Here is a 13,039-nt window from a genome sequence, read left to right as displayed (position 1 = left end):
GTACAGTTTGTGTATATTGAAGATGTTCTTGTATGTTGCAATGTATGTCTCCATTTGTGCACATGATCAAGTATGTAAATATTATAATACACTTTTGGTTTTTGTTAACATGGAAAGAGCACATGAAACTTACTATTGCATCTTGTTCCTTCACTGAGCACATATCCTGGTCTGCATGTGCAAGCGTATCCTCCGTCATGGTTGACACACTCGTGCTCACAACCTCCATTCTGCCGCTCACATTCATTCACATCTACCAAAGAGGATTACTGTATCATGTATGAACATAATCCCTAAAGATGATAATAAAAATGTTGATACTGATGATAACATTGTGAAAAAAATCCAACAAGCCATGCTATAAATTCAAAGCAATTTTTAGATATAATTATTGAGATTTAAAAAAAAATCTGTGATAAAGATCCACACAAGTACTGTACCCATGTGCTTTGGAATAAATGATAGAAAAAAGTTGTTTCATAGTAAATTATCACATTTAAAGGTAAGGAACACTAATGACGGGTAATAGTTGTGTACAGCAACAGTGGATTTAGAGAACTAAGAAGGTTAACCTCACATCAGATGTGATAGAAAAGAGAAAGGACAGTGAAAGAACAAGGTATAAAGTTTGTGGCATTATCCCTACAATCCTGTTTTGCAGCAATTGGAAAAATAGCTGGGTTACAATACTTCAGTGCTAGAAACAGCCCACAAAAAATCATCCATGCTTTGATAAATCTTGTGTAGACATCTTTCATCAATTAACGTGGTGAGAAAGCCAGTTCACTTAGTGATTAACTGACCTTGAGACTATTTAGTTACCAGACACATGATAAATCATCTGATGATGTTTATCTTAGTAATACAGTATCAGTATCATAACAGCCATAACACGATTTTACGTACACTCTAAACATCCAGCCCTTTGTGAAACTCTTAGTATTAAAAGAAAAATATTAAAGTGAAGTCGCTTACCAGTACAAGAATAGCCATCTGTGCTGAGAATGAAGCCCTCATTGCAAGCACATGCATAGCCTCCTGGGGTGTTTACACAGTCTTGTCCACATCGATGTTCTCGGGTTGCACATTCATCCACATCCTGTATTCAATCAAAGGAGTTTTAACTTAAAAACTTATAAAGATGGTATCTGGCTGGTCTCCTGCTTCTTAATTTTTGGAAATTACCTTTGTGGATGATATTTTGTTGTCACTTTCAGCATTATCAGAATATGCCAAAAAGTATGTGTGTGTATATATATATATATATATATATATATATATATATATTTGTTTGTTTTTTCTTTTTTTCTTTTTTGAGGGGAGGGTTCACCCTGTGTGTCTGATGTGACAGCATTACTGAATGAGGTATTGGGCACATAATGGTGTATGGCTGGTGTATGGCTAAGTGGGTGGAGTGGGTGTGATCTCTTTTGAGGACTGTATTGAATTAGGGGCAATAGTCTCACCTTATTTATGAGGGTGTCAGTGTTGCTTTGTAAACAAAATGTGCTTGACCAGTATTGGCATCAGCACATTTTCATTCATATTGTTGCCAACACAGCAATGTACAAAAAATTTGCCCCTGCAGAGGCCCTTATCAATCACTTCAATATATATTTTGATGAAAATATCAATGTATTTTCCTCAAAGTATTGTAATGTAAGAGAGCGTCCTATGTGGAGGTGCATCATATACGCTGGCAAAGAAGTGTGTGTGCACGTGTACAACACAATCTTCTCAAACATTGCCTCAGATAACATCTTTTTGTTTTTATGTTAAACAAAAAAGAAAATAAATGTAGACCTATGGAATCAGACAGGCAAGTTCCTGCATTATGTTACCCAGTCTAAGAAAAAGGATCCATTAACTTGTGGCATTATTATACTTATAGGCAGGGATGCAGTGCCAATTTTATAGGTGTTGGACAGACCTGTCGGTTGGTATTAAGCCATAAATATGAGGCAAGTGCTTGATTTGATTAATTATTTATTATATATATATATATATATATATATATATATACACACACATATATATATATAACACATATATATATATATATATATATATATTTTTTTTTTTTCCAGACCACTTAGAAGTGCTGGAACAAGGCTCCAGCAGCACTGCACCTCTGTTTATAGACAATTTTGTTTGGTGACACTAACCTGACACCTCTTCTTGTCAGGCAGGAGAGAGAAACCTGGATGACAGGAACAGACAGGTCCCCCTGGGCCGTGACGACACATGTGTTGGCACCCACCATTGCTCATCAGACATGAATTCACCACTTCCATGTCAATCACTGCAAAGTTCACAAAAACACTTTCACATAACTATTTTCACATACTGCTGGGGTCAGTTCATGGTATTTTTGCAATGTTTGTAAGATTTCCGAATACTGAAATGCTGTATAACAGTCATGAGTAACATGGATACATTCAGTATGATATTCACATGATTACATAGTACACATTTGTCTTAATACTTATCTCTCTATACACCTACTTGCCTATGTGCAAATACACATATATGTACACATACATATATGCATATGTACATGCATGGATACATAAATCAATATACACCCATATTCTCTTCAAGCTTCAAGAGATTGGAAGTTCGTGTTGCCAAAAGATTCATAGGACTGTTTATGCAAAATAAATACTTACTGTAGCAGGATCTGCTGTCAGTGCCAAGCTGGTAGCCAGTGTGGCAGGAACAACGGAAGGAGCCCCAGGTGTTTGTGCAGTGATGGGCACAAAGTGACGTAGTAGCCGAGGCTCTTCGTCTGCCCTTGCCATATCCTTTCGATTTACCATTCTTGCACTCATCCACATCAGTGCAGCTGAAGCCATCTGGGGCCAAGTGGAAGCCAGGGCCACAGGAGCATTGTGCTTCTCCCTTTACAACCTTGCAGACATCCTGACAGCCACCGTTGTCAATGGCACAAGGATCCTGAAGGGCACAAGACTTGCCATCGGCTTCCAGACGATATCTGGTGACAGATGTGTTTTTGAAGTGCAGTGATAAGTCATCCTTTATTTTATTATTTATTTATTTATCTTTTTATTAATTTATTTATTGATTTAGAAAATTAATGGGAGGAGAGTGGTATTGGAAATGGAGTGAAGCATAAATAATTGCATTGCACTGTGCAGGTTGTGGCAGATCTATTGTGTAATGCAGTTAAAATGTATACCTGCTCAATTAAAGTGCACTTTGACATTATGACTTTTTTATGTGGTTTTCCTGAAGCAGAACAATCTACACAAGTGAGCACACACATTTTCCATGCAAGTGCATAGCTCTGCAGATTAGCCCAGATGAGGAAATAGTCCAACCACATGACATAAAGAAATTTAAAACCAATTTATGGAGGCCTAAGTATATTTTTCTGGATAGATGTGTCAATGTGTGGAATAGCCTAAAATAAAAAATAGTTAAGCAAAAAACAAACCAATAGCAAGGTTTGATTGATTGTGATGGAACTTCACCATTATTGTTACTCTTTTGTCTTACCCTACAATTTAGTAAACACACAAACGTTTATGTAGCAGGACACTCAGTGAAGCTTAATCTTGCATGGTAGAATCGTAAGCGAAGTTTTCAGTACAGACTGAGCCTCAGTGGTCGCCTCTCATCCCAAAGAGTCAAGATTCATTACTGTTTTGTCATGAGGAATTATCTAGTTCTTAATTTACTCCTTTTTCCCTCCAGTGTGATATACTCTTAATTAATGCACTCACCCATCTTTGCATCCACATTTAACCATCCCATTTCGTTCGGTACAAGTGTGTGCACAGCCACCATTGTCCTCTTGGCATGTAGGGGTATCTGTAAACAGATGCTGCATTATTATACATCAGGTAACAGGACCCTCACATGAAGAGGGGGGGGGGATATGCCTGGAGGCAGCCATTTTAGCCTGGACTTTGCCCACAAGGCTGACACAATAATGATAATAAAAAAAAGAGGCCAAAGAAGACTTGAATATTTTACTGTAATCACAAATTTTTGTGTTAGAATCAACAAAATATTAAATATTTTCCCTTATCCTTTCTGCAATAGAGACACATAAATACAAATTTAAAAAAATATTTAATTATTTCACAAACCAATAGCTAAAATGCCTTCATGAAAAATTTACATTTAACTCGTTGCTTTCATCGAGAAATATGGTGAAGGAACTGTAAACTTTGGCATTGCACTGAGACTTGTGCTTCTTTTGAAAGGTCTTTTGGCAAACTGAAGCTCATCAAGACATACCTGAGGAGTTTTATGGGCCGAGATAGACTGTCAAATCAAGCACTCCTCAATATTGAATCTGACACTGAATGATATAAACTTTGATGACATCATTCATGAATTTACCAGAAGCAAGGCAAGAAAAATTCTAATGTAATCTATTAATCAACATGATCAATCATCTTCTGATTGTGTAATTCTTGTAGTAATTGTTTTATTCTGAAATCAATATTTTTCAGAGAATACTAACAACCACATAGCAGACTGAGGAATGTTTTTTTTTTATCATTTATAAAAAAATACTTTAATTTTCACTTAATTATAAGGCACACACACCAAATGCATCTTTTATTATGTACACCAATATCCTATAGTGATGTTGCACAAATTAAGGATGGTGGAGGTGGGAAGTGGTGATGGGGGGGGGGGGTTAGTGTCATTGAGAACTTTGCCCTGGGGTGGCATTAGCATGTAAAGGCTCTGCCAGGTAACCTAAGGTTTGAAATGTCCAGAACTCCAGACAGGTGGAGGAATATTGCATTCACAAGGATGTGGAACTAATATAATATATATATATATTCCTTAACATTTCTTTAGTGTATCCACATTGAATGAATATGGTGGGGGCATAATGTAGGAAGAAGGCAGGGCAAAGGGTTTAAGAGAAGAGTAACTGCTGTGAAGAGAGAATATAGAGATAGGTAACAGACATTATAGCAATGGCACAATGGAGGTCTATAATGCAATGGTGGGAACATATGAAGAAAAATAATGACCAAGGTAAAATGAGTGAAAATTCCAAGGGATTCATCTTTCATTTGTACTGGATTTTCCTTTTTTTCTTGTCTTTCGTACATTCCCGAGTTATGCTTTAGACAATAGACCTGAATCTCACTCGTGGCTATCCAGAATAATATGAGATACCCATTGAGGAGAGCCTGTCTGACAATATTTTGGCTTCTGTCACATACTGAAATGTATGTAATGAGTTAGATCTCAAATAAGTGAATATTGAGTAGATTACTCGCCCAGCACCTGTCCATCCGTCATGTAGTTCTTTCCCCACTGTCTCTCCTGTTCCAAGCAACCCCATCACCGTTACTTCCATCCCTACCGACTCTTGCCCGTCGCCCTCTCGTTTTCTGTTGCATTACTCACCTATGCAAGTTTTTCCATCTAAGAGTAGAGTTTGCCCAACACGGCATGAGCACACGTAGGATCCAATGGTGTTGTGACATCGATGAGAGCAGCCGCCATTAAGATCTTGACACTCGTCTATGTCTGCAAGGAACCGGAGAGTTCAGTACAAACACATCTTTAATGGACAGAATGTTCAACAGAGTGGTGTTGAACATGCGAGTTATTATGACATTTGCCAATGCAAGAGAAGCATAAACATTCATTACGAACACAAAATGATTAGAGGTATTAAAGGAAGTTAAAGTGCACCATGTCAGATCTGAGTGAACCGAGATTTTGAATCCCGTATCAAAAGATGAGTGGAGAAGACAGGAGGAGGAATAGAAAGATAATGATGAGCAGCAGAAGTATGGGAAGGAGCAGAGGAAGGAAGATGAGAGAGTGAGGAAAAAGAGGAAAAGAAGAGTGCGAGAAACTGGAAGACAGAGATTAGAGACGAAAGATAATCAAGATAAGTATGAGGGATGTTAGAAGCAGAAGAAGGAAGATATGAGGGACGTGGAAGAGGAAGACAGGAGGATAGTGCTGTGAAACTTGGATATGGGGAGTGCATCATACCTGACTATCTATCTCGTTGTCAATGACGACTTTCTTACCTTCACACGTTTTCTCATCGTTGCGAAGCTTGAATCCTTTCCAACAACAACACTTGAAGGATCCGACTGTGTTCTTACACTCGTGCTCACAACCACCGTTATTCTCTGTGCATTCGTTTCGGTCTGTCGTCGGGCGGAGAAAGAAAAAAGAAAACGGTAATCATACATTACAGCGAAAGAGAGAGAGAGAGACAAAGATTGCCCTTTGGGAGACGGATGGGTGGCCTAGTCCCTAGTGGGAGGAGCGGGTTCGTTTCTCTGTCAAAACAGTGGCTAAAAGGATGCAAATGATACTGTCGTAAATCAGACACATTCGAGACCGTTCGCCAAATAACTTGATCTCGAAATCAAAATATGTATCCTAAGTAAACTTTGTACAGATTAGCAGGGATCACGCCACTTGTCTTAGCTCTCCAAGCACTTGAGGCAAAGGAGTCGTGCATATTACGGGGTAACAAGGGTGTAAATTGCTTTTAGCCTTTTTAATTAATAGTATGTATATGTTTGTATATATATATATATATATATATATATATATATATATATATATATATATTTATATATATATGTATGAGAAATCACATAAACTTGTGATTTTAGATATGCGGAAAAACCACCAAGGAAAAAGATAAACTGATGACCAAGCGCTTTCGTCTATTCAGACATCCCTGAGGATGTCTGAATAGATGAAAGCGCTGTGTCATCAGTTTATCTTTTTCCTTTGTGTTTTTTCCATATATATATATATATATATATATATATATATATATATATATATATATATATATATATATATATATGCAAAATAACCACAGGAGAAGGGAAACTTGTAGACTGTAAGTACTTTCGTATATTACATCTTCAGATGTAATATACGAAAGTACTGTCTACAAGTTTCCCTTCTGTGGTTATTTTGCATTTTCGTATCACGGTTATGTGATTGCTTGCATATTATCATATATATATATATATATATATATATATATATATATATACATTATATATATATATACATATATATATACATAATATATATATATATATATATATATATATATATATATATATATTGTAATCTATCTTCGGTCTTTTTACTATTTTTGTATCTGTAACTTTAGTTTTCATTGTTTTTCCAGGAACTAGTTGGTCTAGAAGCCTCTAGTTTCCGGGTTTTAATTTTCACTCAAACTAGGAGGCGCTTAGTTATAGCTGGAGCCGTCACCTTTGCCCTGGATATTTGGACAGCCAGGGCAAGTGGCAGTCACCTGTGGGATCGAACCCCGAGATAGTTCCGATGGGCACCACTCCAAATAATCATCAAATTCAGTCGATGGGAAGGCGCCACTGTGACAGTTTTAGAACGATTTCAAACGCGAGATAGTATTTATTTGACAGTTTGTACCAGTCGTTAATCCAGGAATTATTTATTAGTTGATTAATTTACTTACTTTGTTTTTACTTGTACATTGTTTGTAGATTTCTTAAAAATTTATTTTTAATAAAATCGCCTGGCGACAGTCAAAATGAACCTAAATATGTTGCCAGCAAAATGGTTGATTAAAAAAAAACGAAAGAATGGGGAAGAATATTTTGAGTTATGGAACATGTCCTCTCGCGCCCTTGACTTGATCACTAACAAGGCGTGATGTCACAAAGTGAGTCGATTTCTCACGAATGTCCATTGCTCTCGTCTCACGAGACCCTCCTGCCTCTTCCCTCTACTCGTCGCCTCTTTTTGTCTCCTCTCTCCTCCCTTTGCTCCCCTTCTCTCTCACTCTCTCCTCCGTTCCCCCAAATCCCCTCACATGGCAGAGTCCTCCCACGCCGCCATTTCTTTTCTCTCCCTTATCTTCCTCTTCTCTGTTATCTCCCCCTTTCCTTCATCGTCCCCTCCCCCCTCTCCCCCTAATCTTCAATCCCTCCATTCTCTCTTCGTTCTTCCCTTCCCTTCCTCGTCATCCTCTTCCTTCCCTCCTCCCTTCCGCTTCCTTCTCCACTCCATTCCCCCTAACATTCTCCCTCCCCTTCCTATTACTATCTTTCCCTCCTTCAATCTCTTCCACTCCTATCCCTTTTTTGCCATCCTTCTTGTACGTTCTCCCTCCCCTCCTCTCTCTCGCCTAGTCCACCTTTTCCCCTTCTTTTCTCAGAAAACAACAACCTACAACCAGCCAAACAAATGACTTCGGACCAGAAGGAAAATTCCGGGGATGGGTATTTTCTCACTCTTTTGAGTTTGTTTTAGATAATATCATGACTAATTACCGACTTCCCCTCCTCTTCCCCTCCCCTCCGCCTCCGCTCTCTATCCGTCTTTTCTCCCCTCTTCTCCGCATGATCCTCGTCTCTTTCCTCCTCCTCCTCCACCTGGAGCCCCTCCAGCATGACGTAATCCTATGATACGCATTTTAACGTATTTGAGACATTTAGAGGTTTTATTCAGGCGAACGCCAGTCGATGTTATTCAGCTCGGGAAGACTTCTGAGGTAATTATTCAATTTCTGGCAGTTTGTGCGGCTCCATATCTTCATAGACACTTAGATGAAAGTTCCTTCACCGATTGCGTCTAATGTCACGGTTCAAAGAAAAATATTGGATGTCGTTACATATCATTCAGGTTATATACAGGCGCGTGTGCACGCACACTCGTGGATGTCGATCACGAGTCCAACATGTGATCCATGACCGTGGTGAATCACACACTAACATGCGTAGATAGAGAATGAGAGATTCAGACATAGTTCTTCATAATAATAAGGTATTCTAAAACCTTATCCAATCCTTTATTGCCGATGGGATAAGCAATAAACACGCGCCCATCTGCGCGCAAGGCGGTGCATGGATGAGCGAAACTATCTGGTAAATCTATTATTTCGTTCAACGTTTTTCCTTCGAGTTCACTGACGACACAAGTACTTAGTTGTTGTTATTTTGTTTTGTTTTTTCTTTTTTGCAGTCAAAGTGCCTGGCCTCCTTATCATGTCTAAAAAGATAACGTATCTGTGTTCATTGTAGTCGTAAATCCTTCCATAGTGTTTTTTTTTCTACTAAATGTCAGGCGACAATATATATATTTTTTTTCGAAAGGCTTAAATATTTTCCATTAAATCCCCATACTGGAATATCTTAGCTATTTCATTCAAGCAAACGGCAAGGAATGAAATTCGTCAGTATGATAATCCCATCAGTAGTGAATGAGGTCAATAAAAAAAAACACTAACGCTGCGCCAAGAGAGCAAAGATCGTAAACACTTGTTATGCAATGTCTCTACCCTTTCCCACCTCGCAGTCCCTCCCTCCCCTCCCCTGTCCACTCACTTTCTCACATTTCTCCCTCACCTCCATCGCAAGGCAGCATCCATCTCCATCACGCCTCTCGGTTCTCCAACACACACTATGACGCTCTCTCAACCCCCATCCCCCCTCTTCCTCCCTCTATGCGCACTTCCCTCTGTCCCTTTGCCTGCATACCCCACCCCCGCCCTCTCCTCTTGTGCTCCTTGTACAATGATGTTTATCACTACATGTCTTGCAACTCTTGTGCCCATTTTAATATACTTATTTATTTGTTTGTTTATGTCTTTGCTTATTTGTATCCGTGTTTCTTTTGAGTCATTGGCTACAGAGACGTCATGACTGTCTAAATATTCGTCCTAAATACATTTTCATTCCTTCGGTGCACAATTTCCCCCTTGGTTTACTAACCCACTTCTTAGATCTTGTCCTTTCTAGGTCAGACAATTTTATTCAGATGTGGAGTCGACTAGTTTCGTCAAAGCACAAAAGCGAAGATTGGTATGCAACGTGCACTCTCATCGTCCCCGCCTGGTCACTGACTTCTCAGCCACAAGTATGTCGTCTTACTGAAATGCATATATTACGCATTACCGTACTCTACTATATACAACCGAAACAGAAAAAACTAAGCATATTAATGAACAAGTAAAACAATAAGTAAATAAAATAAAATCCTGACATGAAGCCGTGAATAATATTCTGAGTTGTACACTGAAAATAAACTGTCAATGTAAACAGGAAATACACGTCTCAAACAACTCTTCTTGGTTAAGAATAAAACATATATTAGAGAAAAAAATACAAACACCGTAAATATTATTCTTTCGAGGATAGACTTGGTATAAAACGGAAAATCCACTTATAAACAACTCTGGTTAGATAAGACGGTGCACAAATTAGACAAAGGAAAAAAATGTACGAACTGAAACGGTCACATAAAAGAGTCCTGACTATCATAAGCATGGACACGACAAGAAGAACCGACCATAAACCAACTGCTGCCACAGATGACACACAACGGTGAGTGGCGGTTTGACACAAATGAGTGTGTCAACATTCTTGCGTGAGTTCGGAGTCTTACAGCGTGGCATTGCAATTGTGTCACATCATCAGAGAAAATCAACCATGTCGGCACCACCCATGCCAGCACGAAACTTATTGTGGAAATCGCCCGCCATTAATTCTCCTATAGAACTATAACGCTTCTACAATGAACCCATACATACAAATACGGACAAATTAACCTGATACAGCATTACGTTACTAAACCACCCATCACAATGTAGTTTTTCGTCAGTAAATGCAATGGTGCTAACTAACACGCAATTTTAGCGCCTGACAATGTGGTGTGTGGCAACTGATATATCCACGTGTCATACTATTATTCAGCTTCAATGTAATTATACACTACAAACTGTATTTACGTTGGAGGTTGTGATCGATCAGCTGTGTCAGCTTCGTATGTCCGCAATGTTACTATACTCTCTTTGTATTGTTGCAGTAGCACCTTGCCACAATCCAGAGTCATGTATGATAATGATTCACCATCAATTTGGCAGCATTCTCTGTCACGTGGTCCGACACGCCTCTCCTCACGTCACTGGCCCCTCCCCATCCTGCCCATCCCACCACCTTCACAAAAATTTACTCCATGGGCGAAAAAATAGGGGAAAAAATCATACCTAAACTGTTTATATTAATTCTGTAATATGTTATACCCTTTTGGCCACATGGTATGCAAATGGAGTCTATAATTTCTGTATATTTTTCGTGACTGCTATGTTTTTTTAAGGTGTCTTTGTGTTGTTTATATAAGCTCTGTATGGGAGTAACATCTTAATTGCTAAACACATCAACTAGACTAGGTAAAAGACGAAATGTGAAAATCTTTACCCATAGCCAACCAACAAAAAAAAAGACGACAAATAAGCTTCAAATATGGACAGCATACTGTCACACCTTCCTGACAACGTGTAGAGGAGGTTCTGTATTTATTCTATTCTGGTTAACACGTAATAACTTCATTCAGTGAATTGGTACCCTGTTGGTAGCGTAACGGTTGAGGCTGCTTCGTTCAGCTGTTGGTTTTTGTTCGTTGGCGTTCGAATTGCCCGCATTCTGTAGTTTCATTCAAAACGTGAACGTTAAGCATCATCTAGAACCACAATAAACAAACATGTCGTGTGCGATTTTCTAACGTCTGCAGCTGCTAGATATTCTCTAGATTTGTTGCAGCGTCGGCAGGTTAAAGCAAGTAAACGACGCGTTTTGGCGCGCAAATGGCTTGCCAGAAGCTAAAAGTGTTTACAGATTTGTGTTTTGAATTCACAGAAAACATTCAAATTGAACACTAATATCCATAAAAATTCTCATGAGTTCTTGTTTATTTTAGTGATGAGATTTATGTGAAATCATATTACTTTATGTTTTATCTAATTTTGGTTATGTTTTTTGAAATATAAATAACTATACATACTTTAGAACTAACGTTACTGGGTTCCGAGACGACGCGCGATTGGCGCGAAAACTGTGACCCGCATACCTAGGATGAATGCAGTCAACACGCGGGAAATGCGACAAATTTTCGTTCATTCGAGGGCTATTTCACGCACAGCGGGCGGTGTCGCATTGCATGGGAATGATACAATTGACGAAAATAACTGAAAGAACAGACTTACCGTATTGACATCGAGATCCGTAGAATCCTCGGGGGCAAATGCATTTTCCGAAGACGCATCGACCTCCATTGAAGCAGAACAGGCGTCCGACGACGATCGAGACAGATATGCTCAATAGCAACACACGCAGAGTCCACGCAGCACCTGTTGCCATCTTTGCGAGTTATCGAGTTAAATTTTTTAGTCCAACAATTTTTTTTCTCACTTTCTCGCAGAGTTCTATATATTTTGATAAATTCGGTCTTCTTTCGGTTCTGTCGTCTTTCTTTTTTATTTTCAATGTTCTCTATATTCTACTCTGGGATGCGAGATAAGTCACATATTTGGTCACACATCTTTGGCTTCACGACTGGACAAAGAAATTGAAATATATCACGTTTTTGAACGTGAGGATACTTTTTGTAAAGAATCCTTAACAGTAGATTTTCTTTATCATTTGTAGTCTTTCCCGTATTTAGTCATCAACACAATTCCATCCCAGATAAAAACTGCAATGAAAACAAACATTGGTTAATGAAAATGATAGTATACCATTCAAACGTATTGTTTATGATAGTAGGCATAGCCTCGAATGTTGGTAGACAGTAGGTATGAGTTGTGACACCCAACAACCCGATCCACCACCTCTGTGCACCAAGAAAAACAACAATGTTGGCAGCGACAGGGTTGGATGGGCGATTTCGACCAGGGAAAGGAGGAGGGTAGGTGGGTGGGGGAATGAGTGGCTATGAAGATGCCAAGATGCCTCGCTCTCGCTCGCTGCCTCTACCCAAGACGCGGACAGAAAATGATGTGCGGTGTGAGCTCATAAATGTCTGTCTGATGCTGCGGCTGTTTACGTTTCATCCATTTCACTGATGTTTCGCGGACTTGGGCCAATGACAGAGACCTTCAGAAGCTCTGAAGTGGCCTTGCACCTGCCCTAGACCTTTTGGTCAAGGCTGTCTGTATTTCTCATTACCAATTTTTCTGTGAATCTTAGTATTAAATTTTTTATTCCTAATATGATTCGGGGACCATGAG

At 39.0% G+C, this 13,039-nt stretch overlaps 1 protein-coding gene across 1 annotated transcript in view; it reads right to left on the bottom strand.

Moving 5' to 3' along the window:
* LOC143028502 (uncharacterized) overlaps nucleotides 1-12,527 on the bottom strand; it is a 33,883-nt gene extending 21,356 nt beyond the window's left edge. The window contains exons 1-8 of the mRNA XM_076190694.1: nucleotides 12,017-12,527; nucleotides 6,042-6,164; nucleotides 5,404-5,526; nucleotides 3,747-3,834; nucleotides 2,670-2,995; nucleotides 2,166-2,302; nucleotides 976-1,099; nucleotides 134-253 (exon numbers count right to left, since the gene is read on the bottom strand). Of these exons, the coding sequence (XP_076046809.1) occupies nucleotides 134-253; nucleotides 976-1,099; nucleotides 2,166-2,302; nucleotides 2,670-2,995; nucleotides 3,747-3,834; nucleotides 5,404-5,526; nucleotides 6,042-6,164; nucleotides 12,017-12,170 (1,195 nt within the window). The 5' untranslated portion in view covers nucleotides 12,171-12,527. The remainder of the gene's footprint in view (nucleotides 1-133; nucleotides 254-975; nucleotides 1,100-2,165; nucleotides 2,303-2,669; nucleotides 2,996-3,746; nucleotides 3,835-5,403; nucleotides 5,527-6,041; nucleotides 6,165-12,016) is intronic.
* Between the last annotated feature and the right edge of the window lie 512 nt (nucleotides 12,528-13,039).

Source organism: Oratosquilla oratoria, chromosome 9 (genome assembly GCF_046742065.1).
Source record: "Oratosquilla oratoria isolate Oo_2021 chromosome 9, ASM4674206v1, whole genome shotgun sequence".
NCBI classification, from domain to species: Eukaryota; Metazoa; Arthropoda; class Malacostraca; order Stomatopoda; family Squillidae; genus Oratosquilla; species Oratosquilla oratoria.
Note: the sequence above shows the minus strand (reverse complement) of the source record. Positions and strands in the feature narration are given on the sequence as shown.